An 18,481-nucleotide genomic window follows, 5' to 3' on the forward strand; every position below is an offset into this window, starting at 1 on the left:
AGAGAGAAAGCAAAGGAAGAACAGCATCCCAGCAATACTAATTTAGTTTTATTTGAACTATCATGGAAGAATATTTAAGCAGTGATTCTCTGAAGAGGCTTGCCTCTTTTAAAACATGCTTGGATATTTCTGATCTATGTGTACAGTCAGTGTTTGTATGCAGGGCCTCTGTCTGACATGTTATAAATGTTAAAACTCCACATAACTCTCTTGGCCAGTATTTTGTAAACATAACCGTATTGCTAAAGAAAGAACAGGAAAAGGAAAAATAAAGAGGAACAGGGGGAGAGAAAGAAAGCAACAGAGAAAGAAAAGGAGAGAAAAAGAAGGAAAGAAAAGAGAAATATCACTGAATTTCAGGGATCTGAGGAAATCCAGATGTGAAACATGTAGGTGAGCTTGCGAACTCAGCTTTTCAAGTTTTCCGTGTAAAAACAGCACAAATATGATTTCAGCCTTTCTTCCTGCTCACTATTAAGATTAACTGTTAAGATTATAAAATGAAGACATTTTTACAGCTGTCTTGGAAACTAGTACGTGAATTGCAGTGGTTTAGATGCTCTTCCCCTCCTTGGTCCCAATAAATTAAAATTTAAAGAATTTGTAGGTGATTTTTGTAATTGCATATATGAACAAAAAGATTTTCTGTCTGACAAGTGAGGTAGTAAGCATGAAGGGACATGATGAAATAGTGAATGATACAGAGAAGGTAGATCAGGAACTGCAGGAGTGCCTTCCAAAAAATACTAGAACTGTCCCTTCATGATCTATCCAATCCATGTTTCCCACCCTGCTTTTTGTATACTGCAAGGGTATTGGGTTTAGTTAGAGGAAGTAATAACATCCTGTTAGACTTGCTGAATGCTGTTGCATATAGATTGTCTAGCCATCCAGAGTAAGACAGAGATATGCTATGAATAATAATAACTAGATAGACAGAGACTTGAGTATCATTTACAAAAGTATCAGAGACACGATTTCCAATCATGTCTTTCCCAGTGAACTTTCTGTGGAAACGCTGAGATTAAAAGGGTATTTCAGTGAATTTTCTGACTCCAAATAGAATCAGAATGATATTACAAATTTTGGATCTGTTTTTAAAAATGTCCTTAAAAATGCTTTTTAAAAAAGTCGGATGTGTTTGAGCCTGTGGCTTCCCATAGTGCTCTGGGGTCAGATGAAAAATGTGACTTCAATTCTGAATTTGGATTCTACCCTAACATAGAAATTCAAGATTATCTCAATTAAAAAAAATCCACATTAATCGTTCTCTTAACATAAGAAAACTAGGAAGGTTTGAAATATAATTCATATATAAAAATTATATATATATATATATAAACATCCATTATATACACATACATGCATGCATACATACGTGTGTTTATATATAGAATAGTTATAATGAAGAAATATCAAACAAAGAACTAAGTTTGAATTAAAGATGAAATAATTATTATGATTCTTACATTTGAGTAAGAACTGTGTGAATGCAAAGTGCTGCATGGTGGAGAAATAATTTTGCATTGTTTGAACTTACATTATAAAATTCTCTGGGAGGCAATATCTTCCCAGCATTTTCAAGTGGTTGCATTTAGATACCAGGTTGCTATAGTAACTTATGAAGGCTGATTTAACATTGTCTAAGCACAATAGTGTTCTCAGTCTGAAGCTTCAGGTAAGACCTGTCATCTTTTCTTCTTTCTTATTTGCATTAATTGTCTGCATATTGATCCTCTGAGATCACAGGTAAGGCCTCTTAACCATATGTTTTCCACTATACATATAATTTCCGCTATACGTAAAATACATGAATTGCCCCTTGAAGTAAGCTGTCTTGCAATGGAAACTAGACGAAATCATAGTCCTCAGAATGATGGCAAAAATGGTTCAGCCTTATTTTTGAATTCAAATTTGATTCTGTTTAAATGTTTCAGAATGTGGGAGGAAAGTGTTACAAAACTGTAAAAATGGGAGTACCAACTGCACTAGTCATCTTTTTGGATGAACCTTAGGTTTGATTGTGGTTGTTTGCCTTGCCTTTCTGCAATGGAGACAACGTAAAGTTTGGCCTTTTGTTAGTGATCTGTGAGAGAGCGACAGGTAAGCCAGAGGCACTGCTGAAACTTATAAAACTTTTGAGGAGTTCTCAATTCCTCAAGATGAGATTTCACACCAAGCATGATGGTTTTTTTTTTTTCTTGACTTTGCTTTACAGGTTTTGTGCACACTCAGTTTATGGGAATTAGAATGCTCCTCTGAATTCATATGGGGAAACCACTCTGGCTTGTGCTCAGAAAAAGAAATTATAGTTTGTGTGAGTTTCCTGCAGCAGTGCTTACTTAATTTCTTAAGAGCAAACCTAAATCACATGCCCCAAAGTGTTCTGATAGTGACCTCCTTTTTAATATGTTTTTGTTGCTGTTTCTGGCAGCCTATGCTTGTATCACTTTGACTCAGTGCTTCCCTCTACAGTGTGCAATTCTCTCAGTATTATTATAGTAGCACTCTGTGAGCCCAGCTGGGGTTCAGAGCCCCACTCCAGGAAATATAGGTTAGGAATGTGGCAGTACTGAGGCAGTGCCTTGATTTTGTTGCATGAAGTACCAAAAATAACAAAATTCCTAGGTGTTACTATTGCACTGTAATGTGGTACTTGTGCTAGCAGTCTTGCCTTATCTTGTATTGTGTGTGCTGCAAGGCCTGATATGGTCCTTCTGTGCGCCATCTGTCTCTCCTGAGCCTCTGCCTCCACTTCTTCCTCCTCTTTCTCCAGTGTTATATGTTTGGCATCGCCTGTGGTGATAAGAGAGAAGAGCTAAAGGCTAGTAATGTTCCCCATCTTTGTCAGCAGTTATCTGTAGAATTTCTGCAGTAAAACTTCAGAGCAGAACAGAGTTGTTGCCTGTGGGTGGCAGAAGAGAGTAGACAATGTACATGGAAAAGGAGTGGTTTGTGAGATGGTACTTGGTTTGGGAACCCTGTGGATGTCCACCACAGAAACAGATCCCTGCTTTTACTGAGATGTGATCTGTTGGAAGATGGACATAGGACAGGGAAATATTAGTGACTAGGGGAGGAGAGGGGCTCTGCCCCCAGCCCTAGTACTGATTTTTTTTGTATTTGCATCAGGAAAGGCTGAACTGTTATCCATCTCTAACAGACATATCTGAACATATGGAAAAAAATGACACTTGTTCCACCAAATATTAATAATAAGGAAATAGTAAGGAGTTGAGAGGTAGGTGAAATAGAAAGGATGAAAGGTGGCATAAAGAAACAACACGGCGGTGTCTATGCTGATCACTGTGCAAATTAGCTGTTTCCCTTGAATCTAAAGAACTATCCTTTCACAAGCACCTCTGTTCAGCTTGTAGTAATACCCTGCCTTTGTTCCTAGCTGTGCTATAGTTGGGATGTTTACTCATTAGATTTTCGTAAAGCAAGCTAAATCTCATATTCCTTCATCAAAATTGGTAACTGAGTATTATTAACTGATTAGTCAATACCTGTTAGCATGATAAGCCAAAGGAAACCTGCCCTGACAACAGCTTTCAGGTTGTATATCCACTGCCATAAATTATCAAGAAATCCAACTGATCTTGTCCTGACTGCTTAAATATTGGTCTTTTGTTAGGAGCAACCATAATTTTGAGGGTAGGGGCAGGAAGGTTGCCTATATTTCCTTCCGGAATCAATCTCCTATTAAAAGTTGTTTGAAGTTCTGGGTCATGTCTGCACACAACTGCTGGTTTCTGTATTCTTTTCTTCCTTGGCATCCTGAACTGTTTGTGAGGGTAGTCGAGGCAACTGATCTGACCACATCTTTTTGCAAAATAATTTCCTTTATAAGGAAGAATGGAAAGACCATGATATCAGTGTCACCAGAGTTACTGGTTTTCTGTACTCACAGAAGCTTATGTGAAAAAAATAAAATAAACACATGAAGTTAGGAGGAAAAGCATGATACTATGGTATTTTAATAGAAATATCTAGTGCTTTTCTTCAGAAAAATGTCAGTGTCATTTAGAAAGATAGGTCTATACCACTGTGTCTTTTTACAGGTAGGGAAACATGGAGCTTAAGTGATATACCCGGTACAACCAAGCCAGCTCACTACAGTGCTGGTAACAGGATCTGGTTCTCCTTCACAAGCCACTAGTTAACCCACTGGGATGTTTCGTAGTGCTTTTAATAGTTCTGATTAGCATTTTTAATGCTAATATATCATTATATTGCTATATAAGAGCTATGTTTTTTTTTATTTAATATTTTATTCAGTCCTGTCATGATAGCTTTGGCCATCTGTTTTCCTGTCAGCACATTTGTTATTTCTTCTATGACTGCCTTCTGCTTGGAACAGTCTGCTTTGACTTCTCCTTTCCCTCCTTGTCTCCAAAAATCTGCATATACTGATGTTGAGAGGATGCTGACTGCTTTCTGATGGTTATAAGGCAGACAGCCAGAAAGGATAACTAAACTATGATATGTGAGTGTGGCTTATAGCTTGACCTATGTTCAATTTTACTCAACACTTCCTATCAGTACAAATGGATGATACTCTATTCACAATATATCTTTTGTCATCCCACTGGAAATTTGCCCAAAATAAGAACCTCAGTTTATATGTGCTAAAGGTGATCTTAAGATGTCGAAAATTTGTGGGCTGTATTCCTTGAACGTATTTGTAGTTCCCTCTGTTCCCAGACATGTGGCAGCTCAACACGCTTGCTACGGGGCCTGACTGATAATTTCTCTGCAGTTGTGAGGAGTTTATGTTATCAAAACTATAATGAAATATATATGAAGAAAATTGATGGAAAATGAAACTTTTGGGGGTTTTCACTACTTATTGCCACATACATGCACACAATCTATCTTTTTTGAGTCAGGCCATGTGTTCTTCAGGAGGGAGAACCTGCCATGTGAGTTTGTAAGAGCTTTGCTAATGCACTTTAAAATATTCAGAGTTAGAAAATAGGTACTTAGAGCAAGTTTGAAGGAAACTTCCAAAATCTCCTCTTTCTCTTGGGGTTATAAAAGATGATTTGCTGAATTTTGAGAACAGAGAGCTGTCCTCCCCAGATTCTCTGCATGGTCAGCTGACTGTCAACAGGTGCCAGCTTATGCATCAGAAGGACTGAGCATGAGATGCAAAAGATTCTCTGTACATGTATTAAAACAGTTAGTGGTCAAATTTTACATGTCTTTATTTCCATTTGGTAAGTTTTTTTTATCTTCCCTCCCCTCATACATATTCTTTGTATGAAAAATTCAGATTTTGGGTAGATATCTGGCTGAGCTTACATGTCAAGTCAGAACGGGTATGGGGTGCATATACAGAAGTAAATTGGGTTTCTTTTTATTGTTCAGGTCTCTCGGCAGCCAAACTGCTGACTGAGTCAGGCTTGAATGTGGTGCTACTGGAAGCTAATGACAGAGTTGGAGGAAGAACTTTCACTATAAAGGTAATTACCTCCAAATCTGTTCTTTATATATACATATATATATGTGTGTGTGTATATATATATATACACACACACACATATATATATATATAGTATGTGTGTGTGTATATATATAAAATAATATAATATACATTATTAATATATAATATATGTATATATTAAATAATACATATATATTATATATGTGTATGCATGTATATGTATGTATATACACATATGTAGGTATGTATATATCTTTATATATATTTTTTCTTTTGTCTATGTTGTATGTGATAAACTAGAATAAACAGGTTAAATATGTGGACCTCGGAGGAGCATATGTGGGACCAACACAAAATCGTCTCCTGCGGTTATCCAAAGAGCTGGGAATAGAGACATATAAAGTGAATGAAGTTGAACACCTGATCCATCATGTCAAGGTAAGATACTGTCTCTTAAGCATGCTGCTGTAGACATAGGCAGGTGGTGGTGATCTCCTTCCTTACTGTTTTACATCAGTGTTACAGTGAAGTGTGCCTATGTATCATCTGAATTTCTTGGAGAAAAATAAATGTATTGGTAATGAAGAACTTGTACAAATTACTATACACATGCACATCTATGTGTATTTCTTGCAAATAAATCCTAGTGACTGACTGCTTTCATTCAGGTTTGAACTCAAAGTTAAAAATCCTCAGAAAGCTTCAGTGCATCTGAACAGCACAACAATTACTATTCTGTACAGGTCAGCTCTCATATAGCCTGCCTGAGGTATCTGAAACCACCCTTCAGGAGTACTGGAAGCTGGGATGTCTGGAAACAGGCTGAAGGTTTCTCAGACTGGGCTTCCTAAATCTGTGACAGTTATTAGCCTGACTGAAATAAACATGACAGGTTAAAGTCATTTTGCAGATGGGCAAACTAACCTGCGGTGTAGCAAAAGGCATTGTTACAGGAACTGCAGGAGACACTGAGAATCAGTGTTCTTGTGCAGGTCTGAATGAATTCTTAAGAATTTGAAAGAGGAAAGCTGTGGCAAAGCTGGTAAAGACTCCAAATTTTCTCAGTCTTCATATTATGCTTTACCCAAAAGAACACCCTTTCTCTTTTCCAGGTATGGAGCGGTGTTGAACTGCCATAGAAGACAAACTGTCCATGTTAGCTCTCTGGAAATGGGCATGGAGATTCATTATATGCTTAGGAAAATCTATTGTGCAATGATTGGCAAAATATATGTCAGATGGTAGTTCAACCAAAGTTTAAAGAAAATACTTGCACATTTAAACAGTAATAGCAATAGAGAAAAGGTGTTCTGTCATATATTTTCCAATGTTCTTCCATTCAGCTGTTATGGAAAAGTGTGTTCTCAAACAAGTTTGTTATGAAGACTGTCAACAATTATTCCTACTATGGTAGGACTGATGGGTGCAGCCTATCTATTAAGTATACCACTGGCGTCACCCTCAAAGCCAAATCTGCTGCTTGTTCACACTATTTGAGTCCTCAGAATCTTCTCAAAGAAGGTAAGAAGGTCATGCCATGAAGGGAAATTTTAGTGCTAGAAGAGTATTGACATGGCCAATTTGGATGGCCGGCTTTTAGGACAACCTTACTATCCTAGCATAGGAGGTCACAAAATGCTGCCAGAACTCACTGAAGTAAGCTTGATATTGCCAAAGTTGGAGCTGGAGTACAGGTCATCTGTCATCAACAGCTGCAAAAAGCATGACTGTTTTAAGAACTACCTTGTAGGGGAATATTGGTGTTAGTATGCTGACTGAAATGGTGTGTTGTTTTCTAACAAGCTTTTTGACTAAGAACAAAGTGTGGTACAAAAATAGAGGTTTGGGCTCTTGCCAAGTGTGATCTGGGTTTCCTTGACCACAAGTATCTTATCTTATGAGTTGCCAGAGGTAGGTCATGTTGCTCAGGACCTCTTAGCATTATCTATGGATTTCTTTTAGCCCTGGGCTGTGAGTGCTGAAGTGAGTCACGGTTCTCAGCCTTCTTCATTGCTCAGCGCTGACAGGACTTGCTGACATTTGGGGATATGTCTCTCCACATATCCCTGCTGGCACAGGGGGGCATGCCCTGTGTTTGCTTGTATGTTGTTGGTGGAAAAGGTCTTGAATTGGGGAGCTAAGGCTTTTTCCCAGCTCAGGGCTGGGCCAGCAGACTTCCTCCAGGCATTAGGACACAAGTTAAGGGAACCTATACAATAGTATGACTTGTATCCAGAAATTTGGAGATCAGGGAGCCACTCTGCTCCAGGTAGGTATTCAGGGAATCCAAGCCTTGGCAGGGGGGGATGCTTGCCACTTTGGCTAGTGCCTGCATCTGTGAGTTAAAAAGACTCGGAGCAGTAAGGAAAGCTAAGGGCCTAGGCTCACTCCAGTGAGCTGGTAGAAGGCAGGTGATGCTGTCACATATGCCAAGGGGATGGCTATACATGGCAATTTGGTGCTGGAAGGTGTGCTTGGTCTAAGTGTTGTCAGGTGTCTGTGAGATTGGCATAGTGCCTTGTACAGAATCATGGAAAAATCTGACCTGGTGGCACTTGGAGGGCCCCAGTCCAAACCAGGCTCAGAGCAGGGTGGACCTCACAGTTAATTCGGGTTGCTAGGGCAATGTCCAGTCAAGCGTTGAAAATCTCCAGAGACACTGGTAACCTCCAGGGAGAGCCAAAACAGGTTGAAGTGCTCCCAGGCCATCCTAAGAGCCTGCCTGCAGGTTACATTCAGGCAGAGTTGCAGACTCAGGCTCCCAGAGTGGCTGACTGTGAGCATGCTCCTGAAGAGAGACATCCTTTTTTTGCCGGGATGCCCTGGCAGCCAAGCAAGAGTTAGAGAGGAGGTATTCCAGTCAGTATCTTCCAATTTAAATCTCCTAATTTCATTACATTTATTTTTAATCTTTTATTTTCTTTTTTCCTGTGGAAGAACACAACTATGGAAGAATACTGTCATAGTGAAAGTGTTACTTAGAGCAGTTAAGGAATTAGATGATGAGCATTATACATCATATAGCAGTCGCATGCGCTGTTGAGTGGCCAAATCAGTGTAATAATCTTTGGCTTTTTGCTTTTCATGTAACTGTAAGTCATTGCTAAGAGGTCTTTCTCTCTCAGGCATATGTCTTGCTCGTGATTTTCCTACTGTACTCCACAAGCATTATAAGCAGCTCAGGCCTGACTAGCCAACAGAAATGTTTGTGTACTCCCTGAAATTTAAGCAGTACTCTCAAAATGTAAGTCACAGCTTGTAAGCCAGATTCCAAAGTGTACAAAGGTCTGTCTGCTCTGAGTGAATTTGAATTCACATGCTGACCTAACCTTTGTGACTCCAGCCAAATCTAGTTAAATTCTGGACCGCAAAATTTTCTGTGAACCCAAAGAGGCAATGAAACCTAAAGGTTTTAATTCTTCTCTTACTACACTATCAGGCATCACAGTGCATCTTGTAAAATCAGCTGCTGTTTTTACATGTTCCCAAAGGCAAAGTCAACCCTTTCATTGTTAATTAAATTCATTTTAGAGGCTTTTTAATACAAGTAATATATGCAACTTCTTTGTACTACAAAATGAAAAGAATGCATTTTGTTGCTCCCTGGGAGGATCTCTGTTAATTAGGCTTTACCAATTTGATTGGGTTCTGTGTTTTTCCCTCTTTAATCTTCTTTAATGCCAGGTTCTGTTGTGAGATTATTTTTGGTCTTGCTTATGTAGGGAGTGATATCTTCACAGCAACTTGAAATTATATTTCTTGCACTACAATTTTGCTTTTCCCCGACTTGTTAAACAGCCTTTTTCATGGTCTTTGAAAGGAGATTAGTATGTTCCTTTCATTTGTGAAAATGCTTATTCAACAGCATTAGTGAGAAAATTAGTATAGCTCTGCAAATAGTATTTGATAGGCTAATTGCTGCCTGAACACCATTGCTTTTGAGTAGTGTAATAAAAGTTATGTTCATAAATCCAGATTTAAGGAAAAAAAAAAAACAGAAACATCTGAGATTTCAAAGTCTCCTACCAGTACTCCCACTTAACTAGTGAGCAGACGTTAAATGCTTCTTAAAATCAGGTAACTTCTTAGCTGTCCAAGAGAGGGTTCAGGACCCTGATTTAGATAAGTAGATTAGTAATTTCTGATCTTTGACTCATTTCCCTCACCAAAATGACATCCTTATCTTAAAGAAAGCAAATAAGAGTATGTATAGTCCAGGCAATTTTTATTATCGCCATTTAACAATTCCTTGAAAGAAAAGTGCTAAAATATGGAAACACATCAAACTATTATGATGGTCTAGTTATCAGTAGGTTTATTTGGTTAATTCAAATTACACTTCACTTTCATGCAATTCCAGGCAAACATTTTTGCACTTTAAAAAAACCAGATCTTCTGTTATCTGTAACACAGGTTCCTTTGCTAAGTAAAATAGTTGTGGAATTGGTTTACTGTGCTATTGCAAAACTCTATGCAAAACATTTATTTGGATGACTGGTTTGCCATATCAGTTTTTGCAGAACTTGATGTCTTTTTTTCCTGACTCTGAGACCAACTGAACTCTCTCTAATCCTATTTTCATTGATGGAGAGCTTGCAAAGAAAACCTAGACCAATGGAGCTTGTTTCTCAAAATCCGGTCATTAGTCTTTGGTAGGTTCCCCACTTCCATTGATGATATGAATGTTTGCTGTCACCTTTCCACATCCTTTTTTCCACCAAAACTTTCTATGGGCTAGTATCATGATCCTTCCTGGAATATCTCCTGATTATAGCATCACTGCTATAAAGTTGTAATAACACTTATTCATTATAAACCCTGTGTTGTCTCAGCACAGACTGCTGATAGTGCTAACAGCTAGCCAGATAACTAGCTCTTTTGACAAAGTGAGCTGCACTTGGAACATTCCTTATGTGGTGATAATCACATGTGGTGGCTTCCTTAGCAGCAAAAGGCAGACTGTGAAACATTGCATACACCCTATGTATGAAAGACCCATGGGGTCTTTCTAGTCAAAATGCTGGGTTAGACATGCAGCATCCCCTCCCTAGGTACTAGATTTTTTTTTTTAACAGCAAGTAGAGTTGCTGATTCCCCATTCCCACAGTTAGGTTCTCTGTAAGAGGATGGAGTTTCCTTATACCCAGGAATCTGCCTGCAGCTCTGGCCAGGTGTATCTGAATGTGTATGTCATGCCTTCTTAACTTTGGCAAGTGGATACAACTTGGCAACTCTTGGCACAGTTCTAACATGAAAACAGTCTGCAGCATGTCACTGAAGATACCCTGCTGAAAGATATTGTATATTTAATCTTATACACACTTTTAACTAGACCCACAAGTCTGCACCAAAATTAAAAGGCCAGTTACTTATCTACAATAGATCTACAGGAAAAAGAAAATTACAGACCTCCTGGATGTCATTTATTTTCAGGACTATTGTGTTTATTAATATGCAGTTTGCTGTAGTCTTGTTTGTGTGTAAAAAATGTGATGACCCTGTTATATTGGGATTAGTTAGAAGTTGGATAAGTGATTGCTGTATCTAAAAGTATAGCATATAGCATGTAGTTGTACATATTCTGTGCTATTAGTGCACCAAGGCTTAAGCAATATGATTTATTTAAGTCTTTGACCTGCTTTGCAAATATCTCTTGGCATAGTGTATAGTGTATAGCATAACAGCTTAAATGGATTTTGAATGACTAGATAGAATTATTTTCATTTTTCTTTGTATACCTTAACTAGAGTGCACTCAGATAAAGAAAAGTATATGAGACTTAGTTGCCGTCAGTGTTAAGTGAGGTGAAATGGCATCCTATCTTTTGTTTTTCCCCTGTTCTGTTGACAAACTGTAAAAACTTAGAGAACCAAGAAGAGCTTGTCCGAATCTTTATAAAGCTAGTTACTATTCAGTGTCATGAAAAGGAAGCCAAGTAAGTTGAAAAGCACTTAATTTACAACAGCGACTTTGTAGTTTCATGAATGAAGATCTGTGTTGCTTCAACTCTTTCCTGGATATAAGGTGCATACGTTCCTGTCACAAAACACAATGCCATTAATCACTCTCACTGATACCCTCAAAAGAGATTCTGAAGTTTGAATAGGCAGAGATAGATGAAAATATCTTCCAGACGCCAACAAGAGATGTTCTCCATGCTGTGAATGAATAGCAGTCACTGGCAGAAACGTAGGGAAAGCTGGTCTCATTCTCTCTCATTGGACCTGCCTTGTAAATAAAGGGCCATCTTTCCTTTTCTCTGCCAGCTACCTGGCAGTAGTTGCAACAGGTGAGTTTGTAATTAGGCCTTTTTAGTTAAAAAAGGGATAATACTTGTATTACAACAGTCTAAAGTGGGAGAGATTATGTACATTATGTACAGCAAATCTGCAAAGTGATATCTGTCAAAAAAAAAAAAATCTCACGAAGAGGTGTTTACACCTCTTCAGTGAAATTCATGGAAGCCTGGTTGCTGTGACCTGATGGCAGCATGAAGATGAAAGAAATAAGAAAAAGGAACTGAAAAAAGTATGAATTTCTTAATTAAAATTGAGGAGAAAGAAACTTCGCTAGTCTTAGTCCTTCCAGACCACAGGGTCTGTTTCCTGGGAGATAAAGAAAAGGAGCTATGTTTCCACATAGCTTATTTAATTCAGTCTACTGGGAGAAAAGCTTCAATTACATTTGATTTTAAGAACTGATTTTTTTTTCCCTTGGAGAAGTTGATTGAAGTCTACAGAAAAATAGAATTAGACAAATGTGTATTTCAAACAGGAACAGCTGGCTGAACTACAGGGTTTCATAGAGGGCTGTAAAACTGTGTATCAGGTATCATTTTTTAGAAGGCAAATAGGAATGTGGAGTATCCAAGAAACAAAACTAGTGATCCCAACATTATCTTCTGCTTTAAACACAATTGTCTGGTGTGTCTGCCAGGTTGTATTTAGACGTTGAAAGCCACATACAGGCCAGATTCAAAGAGTATTTAGGACCATGATCCCTTGAAATCTGTGCTTCTTAGACATCTGAATGCTTTTTGTAAAGCTATCTCTTAGTCTCAGAAAACAATGAAAAAAATCAGTTTTGGTAGGAAGGAGACTCCAAGTGCTACTCAGCTCCTCCCAGCTGAATAGTACTAATAATTATATTCATTTTCAAATACAAATCAGAATCTCATGTTCCCTTCCTAGAAATTCCTTCAGTATTACTTTCTCTCATTCTACCTTTTTTTCAGACAAGACAACAATGTGAGAGATTGTGTGACTAATGTGGCAGAGTGAAGATGGACTATTATATGGCAGAAACAGATTGTCTTCACTTAGCTGCTTTCCATTTCAGGATACATCTTTCAAGCCACTGTGCCTGGCTATGCTTCACTTAAAATGGAATTACTTTTGCTGACCGAATTTCATAAAACTCTGTGACAACCAGAGCTGAAATGTCAAATTAAATATTGAAAAATATTTAGAGGGTATTTTGGTATGTCTTAATGTTGGAAGTTTGCACTATTAGTTATCTGTATTTTCTTATAGTAAATATATATTTTCTAATCAATCTATCCTTTTATTTATAGGATATCCATCAGCATAACTAAATATATGAGCTCCTGAACCGTTTGTAAAAGAGGGGAACGGCTAGCTCAAGGTCTTCTTTTCCTCTAAAAGAAATAAAATAATGCAAAATACCCTGACAACATTGTTACAGTTTTCTAAGTAGGCCTACCTCTCTATCTCAGCTGCTATAGCTATCATTTGGTACAGCTAGTTGCCATGTCTTACTGAAGCTGAGTCCCAAAGATGCACATTTTTAGTTGTTATTGATAAGAAAACCAAAAGCAGGGCAGTTTTCTACAGTGCAGCAGGTGAAAAACTGTGTATTTGAGATAGGTATTGAATTATAGCCTGATGTGTCTCTCTACTATTTCTCTTTTTCCTCCTAACTCACTTTGTATCTTATTGTTTCTGTGGTTTTACAAATGTCATTATTAGAATTTTAAGTTGAGTGTGATGTACCTGTTTCAGCAGAGGGTATTCAGTAGGGTACATACCCTACGAACCCACGTAATTGTGCATTAACATGTAGCATGACATCATGGTGAAATTTGAATCTATTACTTGAAGGTTTAAACAGTTTAGCTAAGGGAATATCTGAGCTCATTCAGTGATGCAGAAAATTCATTACACTGTTCAGTTTCTTAGAATGAAAGCTCGTTATATGTATGTTTATATCATGCTATAAAAAATATCAGGATTGTTGGCGCAGGGGGCTTCAACTTGTGTGTTTAGGGGAGCTTGACATAAGACATAAGACAACTGTCTTATGCCTTTTAAAAAACAGACTTTCCTGTGAGTTCCTGATATGAAGTGAGATACTGATGACTTTTCATGAAGGAGCTAAAACCTGTATCTTCCCATACTCTATTCAATTGCCATGCTGTATATTTTTCTCCCCTGTAATAACCTCTCTTTTTATGTTATCTGCTTGACCTGAAGTGGGGCTGATGTATATAGGAAATTTATTTCTATACCACTATGTTATAAAGGTCCAGTGTAACTAAGACAAACATTGGTTGACATGACATCTTCAAAACAGATGAATGATAAAAACCTTTGGGAATTGTAAGATTCCTGATGTTTTACACTGTATTTCTTCTTTCCCTGTTTGTTTATTTCCAACTCTTTTTGGGTTACATGAATTTGCTTCCTGTAGTTTCAGCTACTTCAGTATGCTATGTCCCCTACTACAGCAACAGTCTCTGTAAGCAGCCAGAGCCCTGTACAGTAGCAGATCGACCTCTAGCTGTTGACACTGATGTTATGTTTTTGGAAGCATTGAAAGTGGTATTATGAATCAGTTTCCAAAATCTGCATATGCCCAGTATTAAATATCACTGAGCCCTGAAAAAACAGCAATGGTAAGAAATGCTTTGAACTACTCTAGTACTAATGTTGAAATATTATGTCAAATGATCAGAAGAGGTCATTTTTACTGCAGCTTATATGCTGCTGATTTAGATGTAGAATTTTGGAAAAATAAATGCTTTGTGCATCTAGGTACATATTTTTTGATCTGTAAGGCTTGCTTTTCTTTAGCGATCATACAGCACCAACAGGTATGCAGAATGCTATTCCTAGCTGTTTGATAGAAATAGGCAAATTTTACCTAAACCTCAGAAAGATTGTATTTGCAAAAGCATAAATTCATCAGATGTAGATAGAGCTGAAATGTTTCAGTTTGTTGGAAGTCACTCAGTGCTATGTGTAGTCTTTCTTTGGTGATACTACTTTTGTTTCTGTGTATATCCAAGTCTTGCAGTCTTTTTTTCAAATAAAATTCTGATGACATCTGGAGCAATGTCTGTGTAGGAAATAAGGATCAGGCTTTAGGTAATGTCTTAGAAGCTCTTGAATGTAGCTCACACAGGAGACTCACTCTTATGATTGTTCTTATTTTTCCAAGTTGAGATTTGTTCTTGTTCTTTATGAGACTTATTGCCCTAGAATTCAGCACAAAAGATGTCCAAACTTCCTCTTTCAGTAGTTCAAATGCAGTGAAATACAAGAATACTAAAACAAAAATATGGTTTATGTGTATCTTAGCTGTACACTCATAAAGAAATACCACGGGGAATTCATAAGACTTGAATTAACTCAGAGGGAATAATTCAGGATTGCCTTTGGCAGAGCAGGAAGCTCAGAACAAAATCAATAGTTGGAATAACCCATTCTGATGTTGTCCTGATTTTCTTGAGCACAGCAGTATACATGTTTCCTACATCTAAATCTGGGAAGCTAGGTGTCTAAAAACAAACTGATTTGCTTTGTCTTTGACATATCTACACAGTATCTGCACAAGTGATGAGTAGCTCCAAAATTCAGAACAAGGCTGACTTGCTAAATAGAAGTTACTTATGGAGTGGTAATGTATTTTTATTTGTTTTTCATCTTGTAGGGTAAATCTTACCCTTTTAAAGGTCCATTCCCACCTATGTGGAATCCTTTGGCCTACCTGGACTACAACAACCTGTGGAGGACCATGGATGAAATGGGAAAGGAGGTATGGCATGAGGACTTGTAGCCGAGCAAGCTGCTCGGCTTTGTCTGCAGAAGAGGTTGATCGATGTGGCAGAGTGTGAATGAGATGGGAATGCAGATAGGGAAACCTGCTCCAGCTTGGATGTGGCTGGTGCAGGTAAGAGCAGCATTGTGGTTTAGATTTTGATATATACTGATGATAAGAGCACATGCAATAGAGGTGTCCTGCCCAGTTCACTCTGGAGACCATGTCACTGGGTCTGCAGTCACGCCTTCATTTTTCTAATTAGATGAACATTAGGGTTCATGTGTGTGATTTTAGCACTTTGCTTGGCAAGTGCTAAGTAGCACTTCAGGTTTATTGGGTAGAATAGCATTTTAGGGGTTTTACCCCTAAAACGTTGGTTGACCTACAGGTTAGACCTATAACATATGCCTATCCACCCTCAAATTTAACTCAGTTGTTTTAGTTTATATTACTAGTGTTGTATGTGTTACATTGATTGAGCCATAAGATTTTAAAAAGAGGTTGCTGGTGCTTATATATATGAACAGGAGAAGTTCAGAATAACCTGTTGCTGCTTCCTAGCACTGCACGTTGCCTTTCTAGCCAAAGTTCTCAATTCTATAAACAGTATCCATTCTTAACTGTAAGATCATTCCTTATTAGGTTCACTGTATTTCTTGTCAGGAATTTACAGGCTAAATTACTTCATAAAGTTGAGATTATGTTTGTGACGAAGCAAATATTGTGGATAAAGCAGAAGTTTCGTCTCCTCCCTTTCTCTGTCCATTTTATATATTTGCATTATGTGTTCCTCTTTTATTCAGCTTCTAATATTTCTAATGTTTCCGCTCTCCTTTTTTTTTTTTTCCCTAAACTTTTACTTCTAACCCAAAGGGGGAACTGTATTTCTTAAATAAACAAGACAAAACAAAAAAAACCCTCGCTGAACAAATTATTGAAAAATTAATATTAGAAGACTACACAAGTATTATTTTGAAAAATAACCTAAGTTACAGTCCAGATTTCCTCACTGTAAGCTGAAATCAGCCAATTAACTGTTGTTTGTTTTTATGCCACTCATACATTTCCTGATGAATGCAATTTTGTCTGCTTAGATTCCCAGTGAAGCTCCATGGAAGGCTCCACATGCAGAAGAATGGGACAAAATGACTATGAAAGATTTCATAGATAAAATTTGCTGGACAAAGTAAGAAGCTCTATGCAAGTATATAACACATTATATTTGTATTCCTCAGTGCTCCAGATAGCTGCAACTGCTTGGAAACAGATACAACTACAACTAGAGTAGAGTAGATTTTTTTTTTAAGAGATGGGGAAATCAGTTAATAGTGAACCACAAGAGTTACCAGCACAAATAAGGACGCACATAGTGGATTCCACTCTATTTCTATAACTATTTAGATTAAAATAAAGAGAAGAGGAAAATGTACATTTAACATGGGAAAGCGTTAACTTTGAAGCCACAGGTAGTACCTCCATCTGTTGTGTACGCTCTCTCTTTGTTTGTTAACCATTAAAAGAAACATGCTTTGATTACAGTAGGTTTTTGAATCAAACTTCTGATGAAACAGCATACATGTATCCTGTGCTGGGCCAGCTGATTTTGCCAAAGTATTATAAGAAAAACATCCATCTCAGAATGGCACTAAAACCACTGTAATGCCCATCCTCCTACTCTTTAGCTGCTGCAATGTATACCACCTAGACAAACTGAAAATACTTCTTCTTTTTATGTATACATCAAGGCAGTTTTTCTTTACTTGCTATTCAAGAACAATTTGATTTACATTCTGTAAAGCAGATTGATTTCTATAGCAACAGCATCAGAATTTATAAACACCCAACACCCTTCCGCAGAGAGCCAGTGCCTGCTTAGTGCGCAAGCTTGCTAGTTCACACTTGAGCTGACGTTGTCATTGACAGGGGAATTTTTATAGTTTCAACCAGGTGCTAGAGAACAACATGATTGTTGTTAATGGACAGTAGGCTCTTGTCCAAAATTTTTCATTTTCATGTCATTTTATTTTCATTTTTAACAAAAGTTGAACAGAGGCATGCAGAAAGCCTTTCTTATTTGTATCATCATCCATATTGAGTAAAACCAAATAGAAATGAATTCTGGCCATTTTACTGGTCATCTTAATTTATAATTTGATAAGGAACTATATAAGTTAGAAAATTGTCACACACTGGTGGTCATTTAATATCCAATAGCAAATGTGACTACAGTCATACTTTTTTCAAACTCGGTGATGGAATAGGACTTGACATTTCACCTGAATGTTAACATAACTGTCAGCCTCCCATAATTCTGTGATGCTTTTCAGATTTTATATGTGCATCTCAGCTTGATTTGCTCATTTTTTATGAGATTTGGGTAATGCACTTTAAAAACTTCCCACCCTGGAAGGTAGTGATCCAGATGGGTAGTCTTCTATTATTTGCTCTCATCAAAAGACTGGACAGATTTGCTTTTGGCTAGAGTTGCATGCTGGAACAACCCATGTGCTCTTGATTGAAATCAAACTGCCATTTTTAGGTAGAACATCAGGTGAAATTGGGAAACTGAAATGCTGGAAAGCACAATGGGAAAATGGCCAAAATTATGAGAATTTAACCATTCTCTGACAGCTTATGCCTGAGAAATATTAATAAATACAGATATTAATTCTCCCATTACACAAAACATCTCTCAGAGCTGATATTTTACACTATGCATTCATACAGACAGAAATTGATAAATGTTTTCTGCATTATTTTTGATTGTCAAGAATGAAGCCAAAGTCGTCTTGTAGTTCAGAAAACATGTCTCCCCAGGGGGCAGCTTGATTCTTAGCTTTTTACTTAGCTGGACTTTGCATTTTTATCAAGAACAGAAGATGTTATTTTCTATGTAGAGCTGCAGCTCAGAAGGTTCAAATTACTATAGTCTGAAGATGGAATGTAGGAAGAAATAACTGAATGTGGTTT

General features: G+C 37.5%; 1 protein-coding gene across 1 annotated transcript in view; it reads left to right on the forward strand.

Annotated features, from left to right (window-relative positions):
- Nucleotides 1–18,481, forward strand: part of MAOB (monoamine oxidase B) — a 51,758-nt gene that overhangs the window by 13,565 nt on the left and 19,712 nt on the right. The window contains exons 2-5 of the mRNA XM_062599591.1: nucleotides 5,374–5,468; nucleotides 5,750–5,887; nucleotides 15,401–15,505; nucleotides 16,606–16,697. Coding sequence (XP_062455575.1) covers nucleotides 5,374–5,468; nucleotides 5,750–5,887; nucleotides 15,401–15,505; nucleotides 16,606–16,697 — 430 coding nt within the window. The remainder of the gene's footprint in view (nucleotides 1–5,373; nucleotides 5,469–5,749; nucleotides 5,888–15,400; nucleotides 15,506–16,605; nucleotides 16,698–18,481) is intronic.

This window comes from Rhea pennata, chromosome 1 (genome assembly GCF_028389875.1).
Source record: "Rhea pennata isolate bPtePen1 chromosome 1, bPtePen1.pri, whole genome shotgun sequence".
Taxonomy (NCBI): domain Eukaryota; kingdom Metazoa; phylum Chordata; class Aves; order Rheiformes; family Rheidae; genus Rhea; species Rhea pennata.